This window comes from Oncorhynchus clarkii, chromosome 2, assembly GCF_045791955.1.
Source record: "Oncorhynchus clarkii lewisi isolate Uvic-CL-2024 chromosome 2, UVic_Ocla_1.0, whole genome shotgun sequence".
Taxonomy (NCBI): Eukaryota; Metazoa; Chordata; class Actinopteri; order Salmoniformes; family Salmonidae; genus Oncorhynchus; species Oncorhynchus clarkii.
The window spans coordinates 14,673,831-14,689,218 of NC_092148.1; the positions used below are offsets into that span (position 1 = coordinate 14,673,831).

The following is a 15,388-nucleotide window of genomic DNA, read 5'->3' on the forward strand; positions in this document are numbered from 1 at the left end:
AGATACAGATAGTGTGGTCTCACAGGCATCACCGGGTTGTCACTAGTTACCACAGCCACAAAGTTATAATTCCTGCCTATTTCTACAATTCATCTCCTTAAAATATGATTTTAAACCTAACTCTAACCTTAGTGGAACTGACAGAATTTTAGCAACATGACATTTGATTTAAAAAATTAGTTCATATACACCACCAGGAAGAATATTACACTTTAAAAAATATATATATATATTCTAAGCGAGCATGTTTTTTTGTTTTTTTTCATGTTTTCATAAATTAATAGAATTTTTGGGAACAACGTATAGTAAGGCATTTGTGAGAATTCTATAGCAATATAGAGTGAGAAAGTGGCCCTGCGTTTGGACAATTAATAGACACAGCAGTAAATATAACCTAATAAAAACATACAGTACCAGTCAAAGGTTTGGACACACCTACTCATTCCAGGGTTTTTCTTTATTTGCACTATTTTCTACATTGTAGAATAATAATAAAGCCATGGGATCATGGGATCATGTAGTAACCAAAAAAGTGTTAAACAAATCAAAATGTTTTATATTTGAGATTCTTCAAAGTATTCCCTTTGCCTTGATGACATCTTTGCACACTCTTGGTATTCTCTCAAGGGGCAGAACGATAGATTTTCACCTTGTCAGCTCGGGATTCGATCCAGCAAGCTTTCAGTTACTGGCCCAACACTCTAACCACTAGGCTAGCTAGATAGCCAGAGTGAATTTGCGAACGCAAGAGATATGCTAGGTAACTGGATGACAGTTATTCAAGTTCTTGCTAGCTAACCAAATGACACCTGCATCTCTAGCTGTGAAAAGACACTGTAAAAAAAGTCACTCACCCACTCGTCCAATGGCATGACTTCCTCCTAGCAGCTAGCTAGCTAACTAATGTTAGGCTCTGTGTTTTTAGTTTGCTACATAAATAGATATGCTAGTCTATTAGCCATGTTATGACTTACTTGTGATCATAGCCCTTGCTAGTTTGATTGTCAAATCAAATCAATTTAATTAGCCCTTCGTACATCAGCTGATATCTCAAAGTGCTGTACAGAAACCCAGCCTAAAACCCCAAACAGCAAGCAATGCAGGTGTAGAAGCACGGTGGCTAGGAAAAACTCCCTAGAAAGGCCAAAACCTAGGAAGAAACCTAGAGAGGAACCAGGCTATGTGGGGTGGCCAGTCCTCTTCTGGCTGTGCCGGGTGGAGATTATAACAGAACATATGACCAGCATGGTCAAATAATAATAATCACAGGCAGAACAGTTGAAACTGGAGGTGGACTGGGGACAGCAAGGAGTCATCATGTCAGGTAGTCCCGAGGCATGGTCCTAGGGCTCAGGTCCTCCGAGAGAGAGAAAGAAAGAGAGAATTAGAGAGAGCATACTTAAATTCACACAGGACACCGGATAGGACAGGAGAAGTACTCCAGATATAACAAACTGACCCTAGCCCCCCGACACATAAACTACTGCAGCATAAATACTGGAGGCTGAGACAGGAGGGGTCAGGAAACACTGTGGCCCCATCCGATGACACCCCCGGACAGGGCCAAACAGGAAGGATATAACCCCACCCACTTTGCCAAAGCACAGCCCCCACACCACTAGAGGGATATCGTCAACCACCAACTTACCATCCTGAGACAAGGCCAAGTATAGCCCACAAAGATCTCCGCCATGGCACAACCCAGACAGGAAGATCACATCAGTGACTCAACCCACTCAAGTGACGCACCCCTCCTAGGGACGGTATGAAAGAGCCCTATTGGCATTCCAGCCTTAGTTACATTTGTCCATTTTTGTCCAAAATATTCAGTCATTGAAACTGAAACAGTGCTTCCCGAATGGAGGCAGCAAACAATGTACCAGGCCAGCTGTGATTTACAACCTGATAGCAATATTTTTTGGACTACCAAGAAGTGTATTGGTGAATTCTAATCATGCATTCAACTGCATCCATCTATTCTGGCAACAATGCCATAGTATACCTCATGGGATGTTGAGTCAAATAATACCTATTTTTAAAACATTTTATAAAAGTTGTTTTTTGTAGCATAAACTACATAATAATAAAATGTATTTTATTTGTATTTTTAACTGATACTATTGTCTGTTTGTTTCATATCTGCAAAGTAGTTAAAACACTTGTCATTTGCACTTTAACCCCACTGCTAACCTTGCCTAACCCTAACCTTAAATTAAGACCAAAAAGCACATTTTTGTTTTCATACATTTTTACTAAATTGCCAATTTGACTTTGTGGCTGTGCTATCTAGTGGAAACTGCTTCACAGCTCCACTTCAAAGTTTGATTTCTAGAGCGCCCGCTGTGCAGATGGACGAACTTGGTACTGCATGTGTTTTTTTAAACTATCCTTATTTAAACTTCTGTCAAGCGATGTGTTGTCCTCCATCTGAGTGTCTCTGTTCTATTTGCTTGCTCTGCAATCAATCTTGCATACTACCTAACATAGACCAATAGAGATGGGACATGGGCGGGATTATGTAAAGTAATTATTGCTGTATGATTCAGGTTGGGGAACTTGGGCTTTGTAGCCAATAAATTAACGCCAGATACGTAACGGTTGGATTGAATAACATAAGAGCCTATACGAAGTCATGTTCCAATTTTATGTCTTTTTTTAGGAGCTCTATTTCAGTGCAGCGATCAGTGACTGACCGATGAGATTTGCATATGACTGACATTCCAGTGTATATTTGAACCAATCAGCGGTCACGGCGGTGGGATGACAGGTGGCTGCCTTGACCAATGGCGGAGCTTAGATGTAGAGAAAGGGCGGGGCACGGAGGGGCGAGGTTGACACACTGAAAGAGCGAGAGGGGGCAGCCTAGTTTACAACAAGAGGGAGGGGAAAAGAAAGAAAGGGCCAGACGAAGCCAGAGAGGAGAAATTGTGGAGAAGAGAGTGGAGCTAAAGTGAGGAGATGTTATGATACGTTAACTTTTCTACTACAAATACCTGCCGAGCTGACGGACAAGAGTGGGCGCGCGCGCGAAGTGACCTGCTGCAGGCGGAGACCGCACCGGACCTCGAGCTGCTATTTCTATATAAAGCCCACGATTCCACGGATCTGTGTCAGAGCATCTCCAGCTGGTCTCTAGCTTCGGTTTCCTGCCTTTGAGCTCAATTCTGTCGTTTTCTTTGGTCCAAGGGGAGCAGCAACCAACATAGAACAGTGCTCTGGTCTCGCCCCACTTTCTGTCATTGGGGTCCGAGTTATCATCATCGCTGCTGCTCATGACAGCGTTGGAGTGAAATACTTCTGCTAACTATATTTTCAGTCGATTATCTTTTTGAGACGTTGATAGATACGAGGTAGGGGTGTGTGTGGGAGCCGACTGAGGCCAAGGTGGTGTTTAAAACGTATATATTAACGTTAGTGGGGGTAGCGCATTGGTGGCTAGCTTGCAAAAACAATGGGTCTTTTGGATTTAACCAGCAACTGGAGAGCCAGTGGGATATGGGAGATGGGTGAATGCACCAGTTTTACGCACACCTGCATATGATCCGACTTGTGTGGTAGAAAGTTAATTGATGGTGAATACGATTTCACGTTGCTTTACATTTGAATATGAGTTGGTGCCAAAGCAATAGAATATCAATGTTGGATGCTGACAGTAACCATACGGCTAAACAGGCAGGTAGCTAACGGTTTTGGGAGTAAAAAAATGCAGGCGTATTCAGACAGGTTTTAGTAAATTTAGCTACCATCTTATAGATCTAGTACTCGGCAGTCATTGTTCCTCAAATAAGTGGTTTCATGGTGTGAAGAAAAACAATAGTAACAGACATATGTTGTGTAAAGGAAGGGTAGTGACATGAGGACAATAATTGCGTTTCTTTGACTGCTTTCTGTTTCTGTTCTGCGGGTGCAGGGCCAGGGGCCGGTGCACTTGAGGCTCGGGTTGCCTTCTCGAGTTGAACCTGTCGGCTGTATTTTGAAGTAACACAGGTTATTTTACGTGCTTCTTCGCCTGCATTGCTTGCTGTTTGGGGTTTTAGGCTGGATTTCTGTACAGCACTTTGAGGTATCAGCTGATGTACGAAGGGCTATATAAATTTGATTTGATACTTGCGTCAATGTAGACTGCAATAAACCTATCTGTGGTGGCCAGCTAACGTAAGATAAACAATTGGGGTTGTCACTTGTCCTCCATACTTCAGCAAGAACATCCAAAGTAAAAGCATGATGTTGCTGAGCATAGCCTGCACTGGAGTTTATGGATGGCAAATAGCTGCTGCTAGCCTGTGTTCATTCAACTAACTAGTAGTTGTGTATAACTTTACACACGGTCCGATGCATACGCAATTGATTGATAGACATACAAATCCCTTCAATAAACAAATCTAGCAGGATGATGAATTTGATAGCTTTGTCATTTTGAGCATTTGCATAACACAAAGCTAGCCAGATAGCTAATGCACGTAGTTAGCTAGCCAGCTTGCTATCCACTGCTAGCAATTCATGTTAGTGTCGTCCAAGCTAGCTGTCAGACATTCTTGGTCGACTACATGCAATAAATCGAATACTCCGGAGATCGTTTCTGCCCTAAACAATTTACTAGCCTTTCGTACCATTTGTACATTGCTAAACTGAAGCGAGTACGTGTAGAGACAAGTTGAACATGGCCGCGAGGATAGCGTATGTCTCGGACTGATGTGCCAATTTACTCCGTGGATGAGGGTGAGGCCTAGTTAACTTACTCATGACCGCAGCACTCCAGTAATGTAAACAAACAGACGAGGGTACATCAGGGGTTATTAGATCAAGAGGAACACATACATCTCCGATGATATTTAACATATTGTCCCATCTGTATCCTGTTGCAACTTGTGACTACTGACTAGTTGGCAATCCATTTTACATTGTGTTATTCCCCGTATTTCATGTTCTGCACTGGGGAAATATAATTGTTATCGTCAATGCGCGGGAATAAATAGGCTGCTCGCAGAGAATGCGGCATTCTGAAAATATGAAAGCGTGAGCTGGTCTCATGTTGTTGACCGATACGCCTGGGACTTCATTTTAATCAGAAATCAACATTTACAGATATCTGTGCGCCACCGGATAAATCATAATAGCAGTGCGTCTATTGCAGTGAACGTTGTGCGTGATGACCGCAATCTGAAGATAAGCGTCAGATACAGGCACCATCGAGCACTGTTGCTTTCTTGTTTCATCGATGGAGTTGCCATCCACTATACGATCTTGGATCACTGATGGATGTTTGAACACATGGATTTTTATCTGACATTGTAAAGGGACGTTTTCAAGGACCCTTTTTAATTGACTCTCGTTTTTAGAAAAACACAATAAAGGACCCTTTTCAACCATGTATTCATCAGAAAGCCCTCAATACCTCCGTCAAGGACTGAGCATGTTTGGTCAGTCATGGTCATTTACTACTTCTGTGTGTTTTTCATATTTGTCTCCAGCACCATTTTGTGTATTGTAGCATTATGAATTTACAGTGTGATATAAATGGTATATACAGGTCTTTCTCATGACTGATTGATGCTCACATAGATCAGCTACCTGCTGGTGAGTTTCCAGAGGTGTCCCATATGGGGAGCAGCAACAGCCATGAGTATATACCTGAGGCTAATTGGTTAAGCCAGTGTGCCACTGGTTCTGCGAAGATGGGCCTTTGATAGTCACTTCTTGACCATACTAGAAAAGTGTTAATATTGTCAAAAATAAACTATTAGCAAGTGTACGGGCTAACAACACTATGTTCCCCAAATCTGGAAATAGAATCTTGTTTATATGAAAGTTGAGATTGTTTATCGGATGTTGAGATTTTATAAAAATATGTTTGGGCTAGCTTACTATGAGGAGTGTATTGTCTGGACATATTGTGAGTCCATAAACCGTTATGAAAGGAGTAGGCCTAACCATTTCTTTGTATTTATTTTTTTGAAGTCTGGACCAACGTGGAACCCCGGTCAGTTCCTGTGTTTCCCTGGCATTCATTGGTCCCTTTCCTGGCACCAACCCAATCAGATGCCTCTACTCAGTCTGGTGAGGGCCAACAACCAATCAATCATCCCCAAGCTGCCAGTCTGAAAACAGGTAGGTTGTTAGTTAAATTCTACCCAAATCCCAGCAAGATTGCAATTTCTACCATGATTTCAAACACATGAAACATAATAATTACGTAACACAAACATTGGAATTACCAGATAACTATCAGAGATTTGAATCATTGTGAAAATACCCCCTTTTCCTGTCTTTCTCAGAGTCTCAGGGGGGTGCAGTGCTGCTACAGGAGGCCAATGAGGACCCCCCCACCCTGGAGAGAGGACCCACAAGGCCAACTCCCTCCACAGATGACCTGGCCCCAGAGAGGGAGAGAGAGGCCGAAAGAGAGAGGCCAGACAGTGAGACTGAGAGTGATGTGGATGACCCGTAAGTGTGTGCGTGCGTGACTGCATGTGGACACTAGGGCTGACCCCAATTAGTCGATTGTTTGGTGGTTAGGCTGTTGGTCAACTAAGATTTCTTTTTTTGAGCTGTAGCAAATATATACAGTACCAGTCAAAAGTTTGGACACCTACTCATTCTGGTGTTTTTCTTTATTTTTACTATTTTTTACATTGTAAGACAAGTGTGCAAAGCTGTCATCAAGGGGAAGGGTGGCTACTTTGAAGAATTTCAAATCTAAAATATATTTAGATTCGTTTAACACTTTTTGGTTACTACATGATTCCACGTGTTATTTCATAGTTTTGATGTCTTCACTATTATTCTACAATGTAGAAAATAGTAAAAATAAAGAAAAACCCTTGAATGAGTAGGTATGTCCAGACCTTTGACTGGTACTGTATATATTTATTTATTAAATATGAGACACTTGTCTGATCTAATCCATTGCGGAGGATGGCACAGTCCAAGAGGAAGGGGAGTGTGGCTAGGATGCATAATGCACGTCTCTCCAGAATGTGCGGTCTCCCCCCAATTTGTACCTGATTACGCATAGAAGTAGGACTATAGGCTACCTTGCCTGTGCTCAAATGTAGGCCAATTTTAAGGGTCTGATAGTATTTCTTATTGGCTTAACGCACCACCACTAATGGGCTGTGGAGCTTCTCAAAGTAATGTTTCACTTCAAGCAAACAGTCTGTTATTACATCCGTTGAGAATGACAATAGTCCTCAATGTATTTCAAATATCTTTTCAGCTGTCTCCAGCTCTCTCCCTTTCGATAACCACTCAGCGCGAAAGGGAAAAATATCATGCTCTAATCCCAATGAGCTCTTGTAGCCTACAGTCTGTTCCGAGCTCACTGGAGCAAAACTGAGGGCCCAGAATATTTTATACAATGTTGCAAGTTTGTTAGCATGAGCTTTGGGCTGACACAAGTTGATACAGTGTTTCAAGTTCCTTGCAGACAGGCAATGTGTAGCCAATGTGATTTATAGGATATTTATTTTTATAATGTTATTTTCTACCTGTAGGCTGTATTGTTTTTATTTGTTTGGTTTATATGTAGGCTGTTTTTACAATAGTAGTACTCGAGACCACATTTTGAGTGTTTCGGTCTTCTCTACATTTTGGATACATTTGTACTCAGTCTTGACTCTGTCTTGGACAGTGCGGACTCATAATTTCTTCCCAGAGTAAAAAACTCATAATTATCAGCTTCCATTCAGTCAGCACATAGAACTGCTTCTCCAGGCCAAATATACACACTCCTTTCCTGAAACATGAATATCTTAACAGCCTTTTTATCTATTATAGACATGTTTGCGCAGTGGTGAACCTATAGGCCTCCAGTGTGTGACAGGTTACAGTGGTGAACCTATAGGTCTTCAGTGTGACAGGTTAGTACAGTGGTGAACCTATAGGTCTTCAGTGTGACAGGTTAGTACAGTGGTGAACCTATAGGTCTTCAGTGTGTGACAGGTTAGTACAGTGGTGAACCTATAGGTCTTCAGTGTGACAGGTTAGTACAGTGGTGAACCTATAGGCCTCCAGTGTGTGACAGGTTACAGTGGTGAACCTATAGGTCTTCAGTGTGACAGGTTAGTACAGTGGTGAACCTATAGGTCTTCAGTGTGACAGGTTAGTACAGTGGTGAACCTATAGGTCTTCAGTGTGTGACAGGTTAGTACAGTGGTGAACCTATAGGCCTTCAGTGTGACAGGTTAGTACAGTGGTGAACCTATAGATCTTCAGTGTGACAGGTTAGTACAGTGGTGAACCTATAGGTCTTCAGTGTGACAGGTTAGGACAGTGGTGAACCTATAGGTCTTCAGTGTGTGACAGTGGTGAACCTATAGGTCTTCAGTGTGACAGGTTAGTACAGTGGTGAACCTATAGGTCTTCAGTGTGTGACAGGTTAGTACAGTGGTGAACCTATAGGTCTTCAGTGTGACAGGTTAGTACAGTGGTGAACCTATAGGTCTTCAGTGTGTGACAGGTTAGTACAGTGGTGAACCTATAGGTCTTCAGTGTGACAGGTTAGTACAGTGGTGAACCTATAGGTCTTCAGTGTGTGACAGGTTAGTACAGTGGTGAATCTATAGGTCTTCAGTGTGTGACAGGTTAGTACAGTGGTGAACCTATAGGTCTTCAGTGTGTGACAGTGGTGAACCTATAGTTCTTCAGTGTGTGACAGGTTAGTACAGTGGTGAACCTATAGGTCTTCAGTGTGACAGGTTAGTACAGTGGTGAACCTATAGGTCTTCAGTGTGACAGGTTAGTACAGTGGTGAACCTATAGGTCTTCAGTGTGTGACAGTGGTGAACCTATAGGTCTTCAGTGTGACAGGTTAGTACAGTGGTGAACCTATAGGTCTTCAGTGTGACAGGTTAGTACAGTGGTGAACCTATAGGTCTTCAGTGTGACAGGTTAGTACAGTGGTGAACCTATAGGTCTTCAGTGTGTGACAGTGGTTAACCTATAGGTCTTCAGTGTGACAGGTTAGTACAGTGGTGAACCTATAGGTCTTCAGTGTGACAGGTTAGGACAGTGGTGAACCTATAGGTCTTCAGTGTGTGACATTGGTGAACCTATAGGTCTTCAGTGTGACAGGTTAGTACAGTGGTGAACCTATAGGTCTTCAGTGTGTGACAGGTTAGTACAGTGGTGAACCTATAGGTCTTCAGTGTGACAGGTTAGTACAGTGGTGAACCTATAGGTCTTCTGTGTGACAGGTTAGTACAGTGGTGAACCTATAGGTCTTCAGTGTGTGACAGGTTAGTACAGTGGTGAACCTATAGGTCTTCAGTGTGACAGGTTAGTACAGTGGTGAACCTATAGGTCTTCTGTGTGACAGGTTAGTACAGTGGTGAACCTATAGGTCTTCAGTGTGTGACAGGTTAGTACAGTGGTGAACCTATAGGTCTTCAGTGTGACAGGTTAGTACAGTGGTGAACCTATAGGTCTTCTGTGTGACAGGTTAGTACAGTGGTGAACCTATAGGTCTTCAGTGTGTGACAGGTTAGTACAGTGGTGAACCTATAGGTCTTCAGTGTGACAGGTTAGTACAGTGGTGAACCTATAGGTCTTCTGTGTGACAGGTTAGTACAGTGGTGAACCTATAGGTCTTCAGTGTGTGACAGGTTAGTTCAGTGGTGAACCTATAGGTCTTCAGGGTGACAGGTTAGTACAGTGGTGAACCTATAGGTCTTCAGTGTGACAGGTTAGTATAGTGGTGAACCTATAGGCCTTCAGTGTGACAGGTTAGTACAGTGGTGAACCTATAGGTCTTCAGTGTGTGACAGTGGTGAACCTATAGGTCTTCAGTGTGACAGGTTAGTACAGTGGTGAACCTATAGGTCTTCAGTGTGTGACAGGTTAGTACAGTGGTGAACCTATAGGCCTTCAGTGTGACAGGTTAGTACAGTGGTGAACCTATAGGTCTTCAGTGTGACAGGTTAGTACAGTGGTGAACCTATAGGTCTTCAGTGTGACAGGTTAGTACAGTGGTGAACCTATAGGTCTTCAGTGTGTGACAGGTTAGTACAGTGGTGAATCTATAGGTCTTCAGTGTGTGACAGGTTAGTACAGTGGTGAACCTATAGGTCTTCAGTGTGTGACAGTGGTGAACCTATAGTTCTTCAGTGTGTGACAGGTTAGTACAGTGGTGAACCTATAGGTGTTCAGTGTGACAGGTTAGTACAGTGGTGAACCTATAGGTCTTCAGTGTGACAGGTTAGTACAGTGGTGAACCTATAGGTCTTCAGTGTGACAGGTTAGTACAGTGGTGAACCTATAGGTCTTCAGTGTGACAGGTTAGTACAGTGGTGAACCTATAGGTCTTCAGTGTGACAGGTTAGTACAGTGGTGAACCTATAGGTCTTCTGTGTGACAGGTTAGTACAGTGGTGAACCTATAGGTCTTCAGTGTGTGACAGGTTAGCACAGTGGTGAACCTATAGGTCTTCAGTGTGTGACAGGTTAGTACAGTGGTGAACCTATAGGTCTTCAGTGTGACAGGTTAGTACAGTGGTGAACCTATAGGTTTTCAGTGTGACAGGTTAGTACAGTGGTGAACCTATAGGTCTTCAGTGTGAGACAGGTTAGTACAGTGGTGAACCTATAGGTCTTCAGTGTGTGACAGGTTAGTACAGTGGTGAACCTATAGGTCTTCAGTGTGTGACAGGTTAGTACAGTGGTGAACCTATAGGTCTTCAGTGTGACAGGTTAGTACAGTGGTGAACCTATAGGTCTTCAGTGTGACAGGTTAGTACAGTGGTGAACCTATAGGTCTTCAGTGTGTGACAGGTTAGTACAGTGGTGAACCTATAGGTCTTCAGTGTGTGACAGGTTAGTACAGTGGTGAACCTATAGGTATTCAGTGTGTGACAGGTTAGTACAGTGGTGAACCTATAGGTCTTCAGTGTGACAGGTTAGTACAGTGGTGAACCTATAGGCCTTCAGTGTGACAGGTTAGTACAGTGGTGAACCTATAGGTCTTCAGTGTGACAGGTTAGTACAGTGGTGAACCTATAGGTCTTCAGTGTGTGACAGGTTAGTACAGTGGTGAATCTATAGGTCTTCAGTGTGTGACAGGTTAGTACAGTGGTGAACCTATAGGTCTTCAGTGTGTGACAGTGGTGAACCTATAGTTCTTCAGTGTGTGACAGGTTAGTACAGTGGTGAACCTATAGGTGTTCAGTGTGACAGGTTAGTACAGTGGTGAACCTATAGGTCTTCAGTGTGACAGGTTAGTACAGTGGTGAACCTATAGGTCTTCAGTGTGACAGGTTAGTACAGTGGTGAACCTATAGGTCTTCAGTGTGACAGGTTAGTACAGTGGTGAACCTATAGGTCTTCAGTGTGACAGGTTAGTACAGTGGTGAACCTATAGGTCTTCTGTGTGACAGGTTAGTACAGTGGTGAACCTATAGGTCTTCAGTGTGTGACAGGTTAGCACAGTGGTGAACCTATAGGTCTTCAGTGTGTGACAGGTTAGTACAGTGGTGAACCTATAGGTCTTCAGTGTGACAGGTTAGTACAGTGGTGAACCTATAGGTTTTCAGTGTGACAGGTTAGTACAGTGGTGAACCTATAGGTCTTCAGTGTGAGACAGGTTAGTACAGTGGTGAACCTATAGGTCTTCAGTGTGTGACAGGTTAGTACAGTGGTGAACCTATAGGTCTTCAGTGTGTGACAGGTTAGTACAGTGGTGAACCTATAGGTCTTCAGTGTGACAGGTTAGTACAGTGGTGAACCTATAGGTCTTCAGTGTGACAGGTTAGTACAGTGGTGAACCTATAGGTCTTCAGTGTGACAGGTTAGTACAGTGGTGAACCTATAGATCTTCAGTGTGTGACAGGTTAGTACAGTGGTGAACCTATAGGTCTTCAGTGTGTGACAGGTTAGTACAGTGGTGAACCTATAGGTCTTCAGTGTGTGACAGGTTAGTACAGTGGTGAACCTATAGGTATTCAGTGTGTGACAGGTTAGTACAGTGGTGAACCTATAGGTCTTCAGGGTGACAGGTTAGTACAGTGGTGAACCTATAGGTCTTCAGTGTGTGACAGGTTTGTGATTCTGAAAGGACTGTAATACCAGCGCACTGTAGGAGTGCACTTTTTGTAAAACACAAAGTGCCAGTGGTGTAGGGTATACGCAGGTACAGTATAAGAGGTACAGGTACAGTGGACAAAATCGCAAAGCACGTGAAATACACTGCGTGGGTCCGCATGTGCCATCACACGCATGTTGATTTTGTCCATCCACACTAGACATGATCAGGACACGCAGGTTGAATTATCAAAACAAACTCTGAAGCAACTATATTAATTTGGTGATAGGTCGAAAAGCATTAAACATTCATGGCAATTTGGCTTGCTGTTGCTAGCTAATTTGTCCTGGGATATAAACATTGGCTTGTTATTTGACCTGAAATGCACAAGGTCCTCTACTCTGACAATTATTCCACAGATAGAAGGGTAAACAGTGTTAGTTTCTGGTAATCTCTCCTCCGTCAGGCTTCTTCTTTGGAGTTTATATGGCAGTTAGCAATCATTGCTGCCACCAACTGGACAGGAGTGTGGACCTCAGATCATCTTTCAATCACTCACGTGGGTTTAGGCTCCTAAAATCCAATCAGGAGATGGGAGAGCTGGGACTTGCAGCGCGTCAAGCATCACAAATAGAACCAAGTTCTATTTTAGCGCCTGACTACACAGATGCTTGTGAACAGTTTAGATGCAATGATTGAATAACATGTATGTGTACATTTCTTTTAAGTGAGTGGTGTGGTCAGTTAGAATATTTTTGGTATTCTTTCAATATAAAAAAATGTGTGATTTTGAGAGTGAAAAAAACATTGAATAACATCGGCTTATTCACACAGGGTGCCTTCCCTTCTCTGGGCGGCCTGTTTGGGAACTTTTTGGCAAAATTAGAATATACCAACTTCTCCAGGACCACTGCATAGGGCCGATGGAAAGACAGCAGTCACAAACAGCATGATGTTAAAGGACAAACAGTCCATAAACTCAGACATAAGTCAGTAGGTCCCAATCACAAGAATACAAAAACACAACCATTAAATGTTTCCCAATCTAAATGTACAACTATTATTTCAAGGTGCAAATAACATTGACCGAAAGTGGAACTGATAGCGTTTTAACTACTTTGCACATATGAAACAGACAATCATAATATCAGTCAAAAATATCAAAACCAACTTTATAAGATTTTTTTTAAATAGGTTATATTTGACTCATTGTTCCATGACATACACTAAGGCATTGTTGGCAGAATAGATGGATGCTTAAGTGAGCGTAAAGGGAAAGGGGATACCTAGTCAGTTGTGCAACTGAATGCATTCAACTGAAATGTGTCTTCTGCATTTAACCCAACCCCTCTGAATCAACATCCACATCACGCATCAGACAAGCGTAATGCATATAGTTTATTTTATAGACGCGTTTTAAAATTTAAATCAGGCAAGATTTTTTGGGGGCAGGGACAGGCCTAGTAGAGTGAGTGGCTCCACGCGTCCACTGTGAAGTTTTAGTATACTCCTAGTCCTACATGTAGAGCAGCATGTTATTTGAACAACAAGGTGAGGAACAAAAGCATCCATCTCTGTGCTTTATTACTAGCCATATGAATGGCTATATGAATACAAGCTAAATGAATATACAGGGTGGCAGGTAGCGTAGTGGTTAGTGTTGGTCCAGTAACCAAAAGGTTGCTTGTTTGAATACCCGAGCCAACAAGGTGAAAGATTTGTCGATGTGCCCTTGAGCAAGGCACTTAACCCTTATTAGTTCCAGGGGCACCGTACTACACCGTACTACTATGGCTGACCCTGTAAAACAACACAATTTCACTGCACCTATCCTGTGTGTTTGACAATAAAATATAAAAAAAATAACTCAAAAGAATGGCAGTGGCCAGGCTGCTGCTGTCCATTGACTGTCATGAGCTGTCTGCTGAATCCACCGAAATGTCTCTGGGGAGTGGAGCCACTTTCCCTGCTCTGTGTGTGTGAAAGAGTGACAGTTTTATTCAAATTTCTCTCCTAAGACCTACTCCCGCTAAGAGTTGTTAAAAAAAAATATATATATATATATGTGTGTGTGTATATATGTATATGTGTGTGTGTATATATGTGTATATATATGTGTGTGTGTATATATGTGTATATATATGTATATATGTGTGTGTGTGTGTATGTATATATATATATATATATATATATATATATATATATATATATATATATGTATGTATGTGTGTGTGTGTGTGTGTGTGTATATGTATATGTGTATATATATATATATATGTGTGTATGTGTGTATATATATATATATATATATATATATATATATATATATATATATATATATATATATATATATATATATATATATATATGTATGTATGTATGTATGTATGTATGTGTGTGTATATGTATATATACATGTTCCATGTTTGCTACAGAGGTATGATGGTGAGTGAGATGTACATGGTTTCGGTCAGATATATCTGATGTTGTCATGGTTCTTTCTCCACCTGTCTGTCTCTCAGGTTCTTCCCCAGTGTTCTTCCTGAGCCGCCCTTGTCTGTGACTCCTGTGAAGAGACGCACTCAGTCCCTCAGCGCCCTGCCCAAAGATGGGGACAAAATCAGCCCTAACAAGGTAACCTCTCACCTGTCTCTCGCTCACTCATTTTCTCAATTCATCTCTTACCTTGTCATACATTCCGTTCCTCATTTAATCACATTGTTAAAAGAGGAGCATCCCTGGCAAGGCGCTCTGGCTTTCTCTCACCCTCTCATCTAATCATTCTTTCCTCCCTCTCAGAGGGAGAAGGACCACATCAGGCGGCCGATGAATGCGTTCATGATCTTCAGTAAGCGTCATCGAGCGCTGGTGCACCAGAGGCACCCCAACCAGGACAACCGCACGGTTAGCAAGATCCTGGGCGAGTGGTGGTATGCCCTGGGGCCCAAAGAGAAGCAGAAATATCACGACCTCGCCTTCCAGGTGTTACACACACACACACCAATTTAGTGCAATGGTTTAGTCTGACCTGACTAAGCAGCCAAAAAACGAATGTATTTTGTTTGCTCATCCTCTCTCTCTCCCTCTTTCTCAGGTGAAGGAGGCCCACTTTAAGGCCCACCCAGACTGGAAGTGGTGCAACAAAGACCGGAAGAAGTCTAGTTCTGATGGCCGAGGGCTCCTGGGGCCGGGGGGCAAAGACATTAGAGAAAGAAGCATGTCTGAGACCACCGGTGAGTCACACACTGCTGCTCAAAACACCCAAATAAGAGATAACAGAAAGGAAGAGATGGTCATTTGATTGCCAAGGTTTCTTCTGAGCTCTGTCATCACTAAAACATTATGATTGAATATCTATCTCTCTCTCCTCTCGCTA

General features: G+C 42.5%; 1 protein-coding gene across 1 annotated transcript in view; it reads left to right on the top strand.

The window, feature by feature from the left end:
• LOC139422403 (protein capicua homolog) overlaps nucleotides 1-15,388 on the top strand; it is a 45,945-nt gene that overhangs the window by 16,362 nt on the left and 14,195 nt on the right. Inside the window, exons 2-6 of the mRNA XM_071173598.1 lie at nucleotides 5,959-6,108; nucleotides 6,276-6,444; nucleotides 14,535-14,646; nucleotides 14,812-14,994; nucleotides 15,107-15,245. Of these exons, the coding sequence (XP_071029699.1) occupies nucleotides 5,959-6,108; nucleotides 6,276-6,444; nucleotides 14,535-14,646; nucleotides 14,812-14,994; nucleotides 15,107-15,245 (753 nt within the window). The remainder of the gene's footprint in view (nucleotides 1-5,958; nucleotides 6,109-6,275; nucleotides 6,445-14,534; nucleotides 14,647-14,811; nucleotides 14,995-15,106; nucleotides 15,246-15,388) is intronic.